The sequence below is a fragment of the Maniola jurtina genome, chromosome Z (genome assembly GCF_905333055.1).
Source record: "Maniola jurtina chromosome Z, ilManJurt1.1, whole genome shotgun sequence".
Taxonomy (NCBI): domain Eukaryota; kingdom Metazoa; phylum Arthropoda; class Insecta; order Lepidoptera; family Nymphalidae; genus Maniola; species Maniola jurtina.
In genome coordinates, this window is record NC_060058.1 from 15,130,776 (window position 1) to 15,146,367 (window position 15,592).

The 15,592-nt window shown below is 37.3% G+C and overlaps 1 protein-coding gene across 1 annotated transcript; it reads left to right on the forward strand.

The window, feature by feature from the left end:
- The first annotated feature begins 1,582 nt into the window (after positions 1–1,582).
- LOC123880271 (L-lactate dehydrogenase) lies at positions 1,583–15,580 on the forward strand. Its single transcript, XM_045928313.1, has 7 exons — positions 1,583–1,857; positions 11,290–11,417; positions 12,322–12,439; positions 13,269–13,393; positions 14,002–14,224; positions 14,610–14,851; positions 15,263–15,580. Exons 1-7 carry the CDS (start codon positions 1,716–1,718, stop codon positions 15,425–15,427), a joined length of 1,143 nt encoding a protein of 380 aa, XP_045784269.1. The 5' UTR covers positions 1,583–1,715; the 3' UTR covers positions 15,428–15,580.
- The last annotated feature ends 12 nt before the right edge of the window (positions 15,581–15,592 follow it).

The following is a 15,592-nucleotide window of genomic DNA, read 5'->3' on the forward strand; positions in this document are numbered from 1 at the left end:
GCGCGCTACTGTAGGTAAGAACCGGAGTAACCAGTTTAGTTGCTTCTATTCATTCCTCAGACTTAGGTCGTGACATGACATGAGTCAGTGATTCATTCGGCTACGTGCACCAATGCACGCTTGCAGTACGAATTGCATACGAATACACAGTGTATTTCACTAGGTATATCTTACACATCATAAGACTTGTCTTACTCAAGATGATGATAGCGCTAAGCACCTATCTTGTTTCTTTCTTTTTAGTTTATTTTACTTGTACCAAATCGGGTTCAAGTTGTTTCATTTTCCCGTAGTCGGGTTATAGTTTTTTCAACTTTTTTTGTAATCGATAGAAGAAGTTTTTGTGATGGTCCCATAAAAGAGTCTGGTTCCAACTCATCCCTGATGCTACAGGGGTGCTGCCCACCTAAATTTTGAACCTCTTCTGTGGCAGCGTAGTGAGGAATATCACCGGAGAGTAGAGGTTGCATGCCTCTACTCTTGGAAATTTGGATTGTGAATAAAATTGATATTGTAAGTGCCAAGCATAGACTACATCGTTGAACTTTAGGTCTCAGCTCCTCCATCCTGTTGGTTTCTTGTTTTAAAAAGAGTGTTTGACCTTAATCAGTCAAAAATATACGTATTAATCAAATTAACGATTAACGACAAATGGTTAATTTAATTAATCACGATAAATTTAATTTAGTTTAAATTTTGATTTGCTCATAAAATGAATCGATTAATGCCAACACTGGTGCGGAACGTTTGTCACCTGCCACACAATTCGCCATATCAGGAATCATTAGCTGAATCCCGATAGTGGTGCCGCACAATCATTAATGATAAATTCTTATCAGGAGTACCCATTTCCTATCAGATAAAACTGCAGCGGTCCGATACCAGTGTTAATAACGCATCTATCACATGTGCCTACAACTTTGCAACAAACAATCGGACTTTACTTGTGCTATAAGACCTACCTACCAAACATGATTCTAGGTCAACGGGAAGTACCCTATATGTTTTCTAGACAGATACTACAGATGGACAGACAGAAACAACAACGTGATCCTTTAAGGGTTGCTTTTTCTTTGAGGTTCGGAACCCTAAAAAACCTCCCTGAAAATTTGAGAACCTTTTTTGGAAGTCGGTTAAAAATTATTGCTCTACCTACTTTTAACAACAATATAATATATTTACTTAATCAAATATTTTTTATTGCGATTTACGATCAATGATTAAAATAATTTTAATCGTTAATCGTAATCGTGAAAGTTTAATTAATTCAATTCATTTTAAATTTGATTGATGAAATTAATTAAATTAATCAAACTTTTTAATCGTTAATCAGATTAACTTTTTGCCAACATTTATAGAAACTAATAATTTACAGCCAGCCATTACAAATCTTTTTTTTCAAAAATCAAGTTTTTGAAATTATACATTGTAGTTGCATACGCGATGGAGATTGGGCCACCGCGCCATGGCCGAAAGTTGGTCGGGACAACGGGGCTATCATATAGATGCTCGAAGTCTGCTGACGTTGCAAGAAGTCAGCACGTCTATCAAAGCTGACGACATAGTATGAAACACTTTCGATTTCATACATTACTCACTATGAATTAACGCGCCGCTCCCATTATCCTGTATCAAAATTGCATGGTCAATCTAAATTCGTCTGTTTCTGTACAAGCTAGAGTGGATTTCTGCATGGCTGGTTACATTTTACAAGCATGCGCGATGGCGTGGCTTCTAAAACGAATTTGTTGAAGGTCACCTTGACTGAGCGCCGCCGGTCCGCCATCCATACAACCACCAATCGTCGTTTCTACGTGACCTGTGGCACGGGCGACCATACATTCGACCATACAACCTGTAAGTCGTACACACGTAATATTTACACGCACCGGCGAAATACATTCGATACTTAATACTTGAATTAAATTGTGCAATGGCTTTGTTGCACAATTTTATTTTAATTTTGATTTATTTTTATTGAAGATGAAAATGAAAACTCTTTAGCTAATATGGAGGTATTATTTTACCTTCGAAAAGTTTCGCTCATGCTTGTTACAAAATATTTATCTTTTTAAATTTTATTAAACTCTTTGTTTCATACATTATTTAGTTACAGTACTTTTTGAAAAGTTTCACTTATTATATTAGTATCTAAGTTGTTACAAAATGGTTTTCATTTAAAGTTTCATTGAACTCGTTCTTTGTACTTATATTATATTATTTTACAACACCCAATTTCAAATTATAATTATTTAGTGCAAGAGAGTGTTAAAATAAAATAAGTATCACTAAAATTAATTTCTGCAATAAGGGGTTAAAATAAAAACAACCATATTTATTGTGGTTACACATTTTTGAAAAAGTTTTTTTTTTCAAAATTGTTTTATTTTAGCTTTTAGTTACATAATATCAATTTTAGTAGGTATTTATTCAATAGTCAATATATTAAAATTAAATTTTACCAGAAAAAATAAAATATTCCTAATATTTAAGTATGTAGGTAGGTAGGTACTTATCATTTTACCTCAGAATATATAAGTAGGTACCTAGGAGCATAATGAAAATGAAAATGAAAAATATTTTATTAACAAAATATAGTCTTATACAATAATTTCCCTGTGTCTGGTGGTACCCACACTAGGTAATCCTGTGTCGTTACAATATAATATTACATAGTTAGTTACTGTACCAAAACCCAATTATTAGTCTTGTTACTTCTTCTTCTTCTTCTTCTTCTAGTGCCGTCTCCTATCGGAGGTTGGCAATCATTAAGGCTAACTGGATCTTGTTCACCGCTGCTTACTTATGCTTGTCTTGTTACTTACTTATGCCTATTACTACATCCTTTGAGGAATTTACTCAGTACGTAGACCGTACTACATAATAATTCAAGTACCTACGTTGCTACGTTACTATGGGTACCAATCACATCACATTAGCTACCTATTACCTGAAATATTTTGTTGCTTACGTCGTCTATCACATCGTCTATCGTTTGAGATCAATGTGCTTGACCTTGTCGCGCGAAGTCATTGAGGTCATTGTTTATGAACATCTTTTGGTATGTTTCCTATTGTCCAACTATGTCGATTTCTGGCCTTAGCCAAAGCTAAAGCTATCGCCACAATCTTTGACCAAAGACGAAGCCGAAGCTTTAAATAATCATATTAAAATCAGTTCAAAATTGACTAAAATGCACAAATTAATGTTTTTAAATTTATATTGACTGTTTTTAAGTTATCATAAATATTAACACTTTTGAGTATAATATTTATTAGCTTATTATCAGCGTTTGCTAGAAACCGTCGGCTTTGGCCAAAACTTCGGTCAATTTTGGCAGAAGCCATAGGTAAAGGAATCCTCAGTGTGTTGATGATGAAATGATTAAACGACACGAGTTCCTTCGTAAAAATTAGTTTTTATTTTTCTCACAACATGAAATAAACAACATTAACAAAACCATAGAACAAAACAGTCTTGACGTATATAATCTGAGTGAAGGTTTTTTTCTTTTTTCAAACATTTATTTTTAAATAAGTATGTGTGTACAGTGTAACCTACAATAGGTTTGGCCGGAGGTGGTTTTTTGGGTGGCCAAAACCAAAGGTTCAGTCGGACCATTGTTATTGCTAAAAAACCTAACAAGGTAGGTCTATTTATAACACCGCATATCCGTCGATTGTACTGAAAAGTAACATTGTCCCATGTTGTTAATTGAATGGGTGACCAGTTTTGACTTTTTTGTTTCCTTAGTGACTAGGAGAGCCCATTAAGCCAGCGGCGGCCTCCTTATGAATAGTTAAACCTAAGAGTCAAACCCCTTACTCTTCTTTGAGTCGCATTCAGAAACATATCTACATATAATGGTAGGGTGACCCTCAGAAATGGGTAATACGATGCACACGACGCATTCCCAAAATCTTATATCTAGGTCATGAGTTTATTGGTATTTTGTATTTTGTATTTATTTATTCTTCGTTTCAGACTTATAAAAGCACTAACGAAAGTCAAGATCAGTACAATACACTGAAAAAATAAGTCTACAAAATATGTTGTAGGATCTAAATAATAATATCAAAATGTAACAAATAACAGTAGTAACAATAGTAAATCAAATTTAGTAAATCCTGTAGGTATTTCGTTACCATACAGTTCAAACAATATAGCAATATTATTTTTTATTATTCAAACGTTTTATATTCAAATAAGTATTGTTATCCAGCGTACCTATAAAGCGAAATAAGCATGAATAGGTATTAGTCATAGGTATTGTATAAAAATCTACATGTAACCATAAATACTAAAAAGTAAAAGAATAAATTATTTTATTCCCGAATAGGTATAATTATGTAGGTATAGTACTTGCAAGAGGTACCTAATGTAGTTCTACAAACATTTTTTAATTAGGTATCTCTTGCTTTAATGGTGAAGGAAAACGTGAATAAACTTGCATGCATACCTCATGCATGCAAGTTTATTTAGTTTCTTACATGCTTGCATGTGGTAGGTGTGTGAAGTCTGCCAATCCGCACTTGGCCATCGTAATGGTACCTAATAGTGTTCTCATTCCGAGAAGAGTCTCAGTAGTGGGCCGGCGGATGAGTTGATAATGATGTGTTAAATGGAAGAGATCGCGACCATCAGCAATGGGCACTACAACGTAGAGAAAGAGAGGGCATGACCCCTATTTGATCGCACTTGACCGCACCTACTACTACGCCCTTGACAATGACCTTCAGCGAAGTGCGAGAGCTTTAAGCTTGCACTACATACGCGCTTCTACGTAATAATAACAAAAAGCTTTATTTAATTCCATACAAAATTAATACAAGTGTTCGATAACATATTTAGAGAACTTAAAAATAGTTGTGATTAGTGAGTTAGTATTACAAATTAAATTATGGTTAGCTAGTGCAAATTATTTACATAGGTGACGTGTGTCTACAGTGTAATTTGTTTCTTTGTATGGGACCCCTTTGAGTAAAAGCCTCCTCCAAGGTATTCCACTTGACTCTATCTGTAGCTGAGGCTTGGCTTCCACGTTAAATGTATTATTTTATTCTAGTAAGTATTAACGATATCTCAGGAATAGTGGTTCTTAGAAAAAAAAAGTACTAGACAATGTTTTGTAGATAATTTTATGATCTACAATTTTTGTGACCTATTTTATGATAAAACTTACCATTTAGCTGGAAAATGCAAAAATCCCATTTTTGTGAACTTTGCCTTGAATACATACATTTTTGGCAAATCTGGGATCAATGGGGACTTTTCACAGTTAATTTATACGGGTATTCACAACATTCGTACCAATTTTTACCTCTATGCGAATTATTGTATCCTGGAATGTCTATTTTGACCCGACTATAAATCTATTATATGCCATAGTCTGAAATGAGCTTGATCTTGAGATACCTCCCAGTACTTAATGATACGCGCGCGCTCGATTTGGAGCGACCATAAAGAGCACTCTTAAGCTCCTATTTTCGTATCTGCGTATTTTAAACCGCCCAATTAAAAGAAAATGTCTCTGAATGTCTTTTCTAAAATTTATTTCCACAGCTGCATGCAAAATTATTTTTACTTCCTACGGATTAAAAATCCTACATGTCCTAATTCATTCAGGTCAAACTAAATATAACTTCTGGAAATATGCTGATTTCCTTGGCCTCGAGTCGATTTCCATTTGGGTGTTATATTTTTAGCTGACGATGTTTATTTTGTTGTCCTAAATTAATAAAAGCGGCGAGACCTCTAAGCGATTTAGTGTAGGTACCTACTGGTACGACAGCAAATCATCATCACTAACCCATCACCGGCCCGCGACTTTGTCCGCGTTGATATAGGTTCTTTAAAAATTCTGTAGGAACTCTTTGATAAAAAGTTGTCTAAGTCAGTTTCCCTGATGCAAGCTATCTCTGTACCAAAGAAATTACATATGAATCGGTCAAACGGATGGGCCTTTAAAAATCGCGTGGTAGTCCTTTGATTTACCGGGATAAAAAGTAGCGAATTTGTACCAAAAATCATCAAAATCGGTTAAGCTGTTGGGCCTTGAAAAGCAAGCTAGCAGACAGACAGACACACTTTCGCATTTATAATATTGAGTAGGTATGAATTACACTCATTCCCGCAAATGACTTGCCGATTTTCCTGAGGCGGAGCCTATTACGATTTCTAGTTTGTCTGTCGTGTAAATCGCTGTACTTACTTATTCTAAACCAGATGGTGCCAAATTGCAAACGTGCTTCGCAGCATGTGCAACAATCGAACCCCGGCGTGCCCTGTTAAATTTGGATCATTCGTTGAACTAATATTCCAAGAGCTGGTAGATAGATCGAATAACCACATCCACACTTATTCATCCACAGCTTCAGTTTATGTCAGCAGCATAGTGCTGTCTCGTTTTAACAAGTCTTGTCTAAGCAAAATCAAAGTGCGCTCTATAGATCTCAACCTAAATGAATAAAAGGGAAAACTGACTGACTGACTGATCTATCAACGCACAACTCAAACTACTGGACGGATCGGGCTCAAATTTAGCATGCAGATATCTATTTGATATCAACATCCGCTAAGAAAGGATTTTTGAAAATTCAACCTCTAAAGGGTTAATCAGTGGTCTGTTGAACACGTCCCCGCTCCGTTCCGCTCCACTCTTATCCACTTAAGTGGATACCGTACCCTAGTCGAAGTAGCTGCCAGCTCTTGGAATATAATCTTCACGATCCCCACCACCGAACGAAAGCTGCATTTAACAAAACTGCGCTGTACACTCATCCCCGTATTTGATCCGGCTATTCTTTACTTTCAACACGCATTCAGTGTGCAACACTGCTTTGAATTACTTCAGTCAAGTGTACTTCATGTATATTTTTTTGAAAAATATAAAAGTGTGGTGATTTTAAAATTTAAATTTTTTTTTAAACTGTTTTTTTTAAATTGAAAATATTACCTACTATAAAAATTAAAAAATAACATATAATTATTATAAATATAAATAATAATATAATAAATAATTTAAAATGCCTGCTAATGGTTTAAACAATTGTAATGGTTTTCCTGGCTCTTATAGGGATACAAGTGAGTATTAATTACCAATGTTATTAAAAGTTGAAGTTAGTTTTCCAAGGTTCCGTGCCAATGGGACCCTATTACTAAGCCTCCGCTGTCCGTCCGTCAGTCCGTCTGTCAGCGGGCTGCATCTTGTGAACCGCAATAGTAGAAAGTTGAAAACTTCACAGAATATATTATTGCCGCTATAAAAAATAGTAAAGATTTCAAAAGAGTGAAAATTTTAAAATATTTTTAAGAAAATTAAAAAAATTAAAACGTGTCATTTCTTGTACTTTGTTAACCTTGTACTTGTTTATATATTCATGAACTCAGAATTTTTTCCTCTTTTATTTGATATCCCACTCGATTCAATAGCAAAAAAATTTTTGGAGACCTCCACTTTTTTGGATGTAACATCCGTCAGGTCGCTTTTTTTCGTGTAAAATGTCGCTAATGTCCGATTATTATCTGAACATTTTTTCTGGTCGCAATACAAAGTGGTGATAGCCTAGTGGTTATAACATCGACCACTTAGTTAGGCGTCCGTGGTTCGATTCCGGGCACCTCTAACTTTTCGTTTCTAAAGGTTTTTAAGGAACTCTCGATCGGTAAAGGAAAACTTCGTCAGGAAACCTGCATGCCTGAGAGTCCTCAATAATGTTCTCAAAGTATAATAAGCGCATATATAGTACCCAAATTATATAATGCAATCGGCTGGGCTGAGGAGGACAGCGATGGGCTCAGTGAGGGAGTCCTTAATAAATTACAACCATACTATAAATAATTAAAAATTAAGAAGAGGTTAAAGAAACACCTACTTAGGGACTCCCTAACGGAGTAGGTTCATGCTTCATAATTTGTAATTTGTGTTTTGTGTTTTCTTTGATTTTTATAGTAATGTGTTTTTGTCTGTTTAGTAAAGTAGGTAGGTTTAAATAAATATTTACTCGCAGTATAGTTTATTATAAGTATAGATTAAGGTGTATGGATAAGTTAGTTATGTACGTTAAAATAAGAGCGCCACCTCGCCAACAAACTGGCCCACCAGTTTGGCGAGCTATAATATTATGATTAAATAAATTAAAAAAAAAGTGTGTGTCAGTCAAAACACATACCTGGCCAGCGTGGTGGATCATGGCCAAGCCCTTCTCATTCTTAGAGGGGGCCCGTGCTCATTAGTGAGCCGGCGACGGACGATTATGATAATGATAAGAATGCAATTTTACAATTAAATTTTTTCCTTGTTTTGTGAACGTGCCTTTTAAATAATTATTGTAAAGTGACTAAACATTAAACAACCTTAGCAGATAAAGTAGGTAAATAGGAACATTTTTTTTCTTGTCGCAATCCAATTTCATGATTCCCTGTTTTGTTACTTCATCATTTAATAATTTGATACGCCTTTAGAGCACTAAATTTTATGAGTAACTATCGGCCTTCACAGTAGGTAAATACAGGAAAATATAAAAATTTTTTCTTGTTGCAATCCAATTTCATAATGATTACACCCCTGTTCATTGATCGCGCCTTTATGATAATAATTTGCTACTAAACGCTAAATGAGTATCAGCCAGCAGCTTTAACAGAAGATACAGGAAAATATGATCGAGGGATACTGATTACTGTACATTTATTTTTCCTTGTCAAAATGCAATTTCATAATGATTACACTTAAAAGGTCTTCGCTCACTTACACGACACCGTCCCCGCACGGTAAAAGGATAAACATTCAAATATGGGTTTAAAGTTTACAGTGTCAACATACAATTGCAAATAACGCACAGCAAGCGAACTCGCCGTAATCTAGCCACTTGATTGTTGACGTCTCGCTTACCACACGCTTCCAGCAAGTGGCCCACATGTCAGCGTGCGGGCCACTCGAGCTAGTTGTAACGTGTGCAGTAGAGAGACACCATACCTACTGATGGCTGTCAACGCTTGGACAGCGAGTTTTCTGATAGCTTTCGGCGTGCGGACAGCTAGCAGCCGATTTGAGCCGGAGCCGTGCAAGTGTTGTGCGGGAACGGTATCGTGTAAATGAGCTATGACCTTAAGGCTTTAGGAAAAATGACTAAGCAAACTATAGTATTAACATATACATATGAAAACATTTGTTAGGGTCGTATACCTACGCGATTTTTGTGTAGAACGGGTCCTACCTTGCCACAACATGCAACAGTCGATTCTGTGGATCAATTGTGAATTGATCATGTAATCTAGTCGAATATGACGAATATTCGCTAGATTACATGATCAATTCACATTTGATTTGATTGAGACGCCGTACTGCTAATAGTTGTGCTAAAAAGTTTTATCGTTACTTAGTGTTTGATATTACCACAATGTTCAACATAGTATTGCGTCAGCAGCATCTTAGGATATTGTTTAATAGACAGTATCGAGTTGCGGGTATTTTTTTTATTACTTCTAGATAATAATATGTGTTGTGAGAGCCTAATGGTTAAAATGTTCGCCTCTAGAGTTCGAGGAGTTAGACCTCTAAATTTTCGGAGTTAATATTTGCGTTGAGGGGTCTCTCCGTCACTCGCTCCATACAAACGTAGTTCGTCTCTCATCAGAATACTAACCAATCATACTCAATAGAGCTTTGTAGAAACGTTCCGGGAACTAATATCTATGCCAGATGGTTTTCCAGATTTCCGTTAAAATATCCGGTTTCAAAGTTACGCGGTCTTAAAAATTCACATGCAAATCTTTGTGCCCCTATAATTTTAAAACTACATATTTTTAGAAAAATCTGAAACACCACAGGCACAGATATTAGTTACTAGAATATGTCTGCAAAATTTCATGGACTTTGGTTGCTTATTATTCAAATGAAATTTGGACTACGATTGTATGGAGTAAGTGACGGAGAGAGCCCTGTTAAACGGTGAAGGAAAACATTTTGAGGAAACCTACATACCTGGGAGTTTTCCATAATGTTCTCAAAGGTATGTGATGTCTGCCAAACCGCATTTGACCAGCGTGTTAGACTACGGCCTAAACCCGTCTCATTCTGAGAGGAGACCCGTGCGACCTAGTGGGCCAGCGGTTGGTTGACCATGATGATAATGATGATGAGTTACAATGCTGCTTCAGCCACCTTATTCTGCGTTGATGTGACTATGTCAGAAACCTAACCTTCCGCAAGTCCCAACAATGACTGCACAAACTCAATCAGATCAACGCTAAGTATTCTTACTCATAAATATTTTTTCTGAAATTGCTTACTAGTTACTAACATACCTAGTCCGGGAGGCAGCGATGCAAAAAAAGCACGATCATATTTTCATCCCTCGTGATTCCATCCAGAATTATGGGATACCGCGAGGTCTCAGTTCGGAGCGAACCACTACTAAAAATTATATGTCAGCTTCCCCTACAAACTTGAATAATGGGGGGTTCTGCCAACGTTACGCTTTCCCATCCGTAGGTAGTTTCCATATTAATTATTTTCACCACATTGGCTTTGAGATCTCTTGTGTTAGTGAGAAATTGCCGGAATTCGGTCAATCGAAATGTTATTAGAGTTCCGTACTCGAAAGATGCCAACGGGACCCTATTACTAAGCCTCCGTTATCCGTCCGTCCGTTTGTCTGTCTCCATGTCTGTCAGCGGGCTATATCTCAGGAACCGTAAAAGTAAAAGTAAAGTAAAATATTCTTTATTGTACACCAACAAGACAATAATAATATATAAATAGCATTATAGATTTATGTACAAAAGGCGGCCTTATCGCTAAAATAGCGATCTCTTCCAGGCAAGCTTAGGGTGAGGAGATAATAAAAATTAAAGAAAGTGGAAGGGGTGTACTAATAAAATAAAATAAAGCAAATAAACATAATATATATATATATATATATATATAAAATTTAAAGTAAATAATTAAGAAAATAATAATAATAATACTATAGTAAATAAGAAAGGAATAAGGATAGGAATAGACGACAGATACGAGGAATAAAAAGTAGAAATAAATAAACAAACACATCCGATTGAGGATAAATAGAATAGTTTCAGTTTCGTTTTGAAAATAGCCAGTGATTTAGACTGTTTGATATCTAAGGGGAGAGAGTTCCAGACCGTAATAGGTAGAGAGTTGAAATTTTCATATAGGTAATGTGTATTGCCGCTGTACATTAATTATCTTGTATGGTACGGAGCGGTTGAAGCCTTGACGTGCGTACTACGAGCCCAAATCGCAGTTGACCGTTTTTTTCTTGTTTTCAGCTAAAATGGCGACGTTAGAGCAGCTCTTCCAGCCGGTGCAGCCGAAGGCCGAAGACAAGGGCAACAAAGTGACCGTGGTCGGCACCGGCCAGGTCGGCATGGCGGCCGTGTTCTCCATGCTTACACAGGTAACTATCATCCATACTTTTTTTAATAAAAGAATATTAGTCATGCTAATCATGACCAATATCACAGTTTTACGATATACTACTCCCCTTTCCCCTCCAATTAAGAGGATTCATTAGCCCTGAGTCAATTTTTAGCAATTTTGACCCCTTATAGTTTAGTTAACCTCCCCCCCCCCTTTTAATTTAGTTAAAAACTTATTTATACTGAAAATAAAACCATATTTCCTTTCTCGAGTCAGACTCGCGCACCGAGGGTTCCGTACTCGGGTACTTTTTCCGACATTTTGCAAGATAAATCAAAAACTATTATTCATAAAAATAAATAAAAATATGTTTTAGAATTTACCTACTGGTAAAGCACTTTCATATTATGGTACCCCACGTGCTATACTTATCTTACTCTGAAAGTTGAAACACATTTTTTTTAATGATTTAATTTAATGATGTATGTACTTGTGTTATAAGACCTACCTACCTGCCTAATTTCATGATTCTAGGTCAACTGGAAGTACTCTATAGGTTTTCTTGTCAGACACGACGGACGAACGGACGGACAGACAGACAGACAACAAAGTGATCCTATAAGGATTCCTTTTGGGGTACCCTAAAAAAGCATTTTGAACCACTTCGATGCAAAAGCACTTTATGTTATATTCTAGACTAGAGGATGCCCGCGGCTTCGCCCGTGTGGAGTTCGGTATTTGAAATCCCGTAGGAACTCTTTGATTTTCCGGGATAAAAAGTAGCCTATGTCCTTCCCCGGGATGTATGCCAAGTCTGTACCAAATTTCATTAAAATCGGTTCAGCGGTTGGGCCGTGAAAACGTAGCAGACAGACAGACAGATAGACACACTTTCGCATTTATAATATTAGTATGGATTCTATCGATTTCAAACTCCTCAGGGTGTGACCAACAATATCGCTCTCGTCGACGTGATGGAGGATAAATTGAAAGGAGAGATGATGGACCTGCAGCACGGGTCTGCTTTCATGAAGAACGCGAGGATCCAGGCCAGCACAGGTTAGATATGCGCAAATTATGGCCTAAAGTGGATTGGATAATATGGAAAGGTCTCTTTGTTTATACGAATCATGGCCGGGAACCATGTTCGCGGAACGATTTAGTTTCTCTAGATAAATTTTCAGTTCGGTTAATAGTTCTGCAATTTAAAGAGTTCTCACAGATTTTTTTATGATTAAAAAAAAATTTGCCATGCTAATCATGTCTTATACTCCCCATTCCCCTCCAATTAAGCGTAACGCTTGTGCCAGGAGTGGGTACGACAACAGTGTAACAGGTGGGGTTTGAACCGCCAACCTTTCGGAATTCAGTCCGCTCCTCAACCGTTGAGCTATCGAGGCTCTATGGCTCTACATAATATGAATAAAAGGTTTCAATTGTAGCTACAAAATTTCATTCATAGATATAAAAGTGTAAATTAAAAATTTATAACACCCCCAACGGCTGAACCGAATTTCTTGGATTATACCTAAGAACACTCTCGATCAAGCCAAGCCACCTTTCAAACAAAAAAAAAACTAAATTAAAATCGGTTCTTTAGTTTAGGAGCTACGATGCCACAGACAGATACACAGATACACACGTCAAACTTTTAACACCCCTCTTTTTGGGTCGGAGGTTAATAGAATAGAATAGAATAGATTTTTATTCAAATAAACTTTTACAAGTGCTTTTGAATCGTCAAATAATTTACCACGAACTTTCACTTTATTTTTAAATCATTATATTTTTTTTACGATTTTGAGCCTAGTTTCATGTCCTTTGGATTGATTGCACTAATTTATGATTGGGCTCATGGTATATTGCTCTCCTGCCTTGCATGTTTCAGATTATGCAATCTCTGCTGGCTCCAAGATTTGTGTGGTGACAGCTGGCGTGCGGCAGCGTGAAGGTGAATCTCGGCTGGACCTCGTGCAGAGGAACACTGATGTATTGAAGAATATTATCCCCCAGGTACCTCTTTCTTTTTAATCTATACTCCTATTATACAAGGTGCAACCAGATCGCTATCAAAAACGAATACATGTAAAAGCACTGATGAGCAGGTAGGTACTAATCAAATAAAGTAAATACACAAATAATGTATATTTAATATAATATTATATGTATATAATATAATAATACCCTACTCCCCTTTCCCCTCCAATTAAGCGTAAAGCTTGTGCCAGGAGTGGGTACGACAATAGTGCAACGGGTGGGGCTTGATCCGCCGACCTTTCGGAATTCAGTCCGCTCCTCAACCGTTGAGCTATAGAGGCTCTAAATAGAAGCTGTAATTTTTTTTCTTTAATTTTTGGTGGGGGTTTATTCCAAGATGACTATGTCACCCCCGTAGGTTCAACAATTACAATATATATTACATAAAACAGAAGATAAAAGATAAAAGACGCCATATAAAAAATCGAAAAAAAAAACAAAAACCATATAAACATAACAATATTAACACATTTTAAGAAGCGACCGCACGTCTCTTGCCAGCGGGGCAGCTAGTATGCTATTGCGTAGTTTTATTGATTTTTGGATGTCCTAATAAATACAAATATAAAACATAAATGTTTCAGCTGGTCAAATACAGTCCAGAAGCGGTATTCATAATCGCAAGCAATCCAGTAGACATCCTCACCTACGTCACGTGGAAGATCAGCGGTCTGCCCAAACACCGCGTGATCGGCTCCGGGACTAACCTAGACTCGGCTAGGTTCAGATACCTGCTGTCAGAGAAGCTCTGTGTGGCTGCCACATCCTGCCACGGTTATATCATTGGGGAGCATGGAGATAGTAGTGGTAAGTAAAATAACCGGCCAAGTGCGAGTCTGACTTGTGCAACGAGGGTTCCAAACTCGGGTATTATTCCTACTTTTCGCATGATAAATCAAAAAGTATTATGCATGAAAATAAATAAAACTCTGTTTTAGAATGTACAGCTAAATCCCTTTCATCCGATATCCCACTAGGTATAGTTGTCTTACTTCGAAAATCGAAAATATTAATTATTATGTTTAGTTCATGAACAAATTTTAATTTTTTTGTGATGTGACCACAAATTCACGCTTTTTTTTATGAAATCCAAGCGTAATAAAATTAATCTTCAGCGTCTCTTACCAATTTTGGAGTTGAAATTTTGTGCTCTGCTATTTTACGCGTATATTAATGGAACTTTTCTCTTCAGTACCCGTGTGGTCCGGCGTGAACGTAGCCGGCGTCCGCTTGAGTGATCTCAACCAGAAGATAGGCACAGACACCGATCCTGAGAACTGGCAGGAACTACACGACAACGTTGTGAAGAGTGCCTATGAAGTCATCAAACTGAAGGGCTATACTTCATGGGCTATTGGCCTCTCGCTCTCACAGCTTGCGAGGGCTATCCTGTCCAACGCTAACAGCGTGCATGCTGTCTCCACTTACTTGAAGGTAAGAACTGGCAGGAACTTCAAGACACTGTGGTGAAGAGTACCTACGAGGTCATAAAGTAGTTAAAGGATACTTCATAGGATATTGGCTTCTCGCTCGCACAGCTTGCGATAGCCACACTCGCCATCCTGCTCAACACTAGGGTATATGCTCCACTCCTCCTTAAGTCTTCACTTATAAGAACTGGCAGGGACTCGAGGACAACCTGGTAAAGAGCCTATAAGGTTATTATTAGCCAGGCTGGTAGGAGGCGTGAATGCGTGTCACATGTGTGCCACCAAGTGATTTAGCATTCCAGTAAGATGCTGCTTAAAAATCGATTAGGGGTATAAGTTCAATAAAATTGCCATTGCAGACAACTAATTCTACTCGTCCGTTTCGATCGTTTTAACAAATTATTATTCGTTGCAGGGAGAACACGGCATAGAAGAAGATGTATTCCTCTCCCTTCCGTGCGTGCTGGGCTCCAACGGCGTTTCTGACGTCATCCGCCAGCCCCTCACTGATAAGGAACTCGACCAGCTCCGCAAGTCCGCGCATCTCATGGCCCAAGTGCAAGTCGGCATCAAGTTCTAAGTCAGCAAGAAGTCATACCTGACCGGTTCTTGCCATGGCTGCATGGCGAACTGCGATCTTAGGTTCTGTTCTGCCTGGATGTAGTGGGATCTTAGACCGTTTCATTGTCATATACGAGACCACTTAAGCAGTTGAATACATCCATTGCTTGAGTGGTCCGTGTTT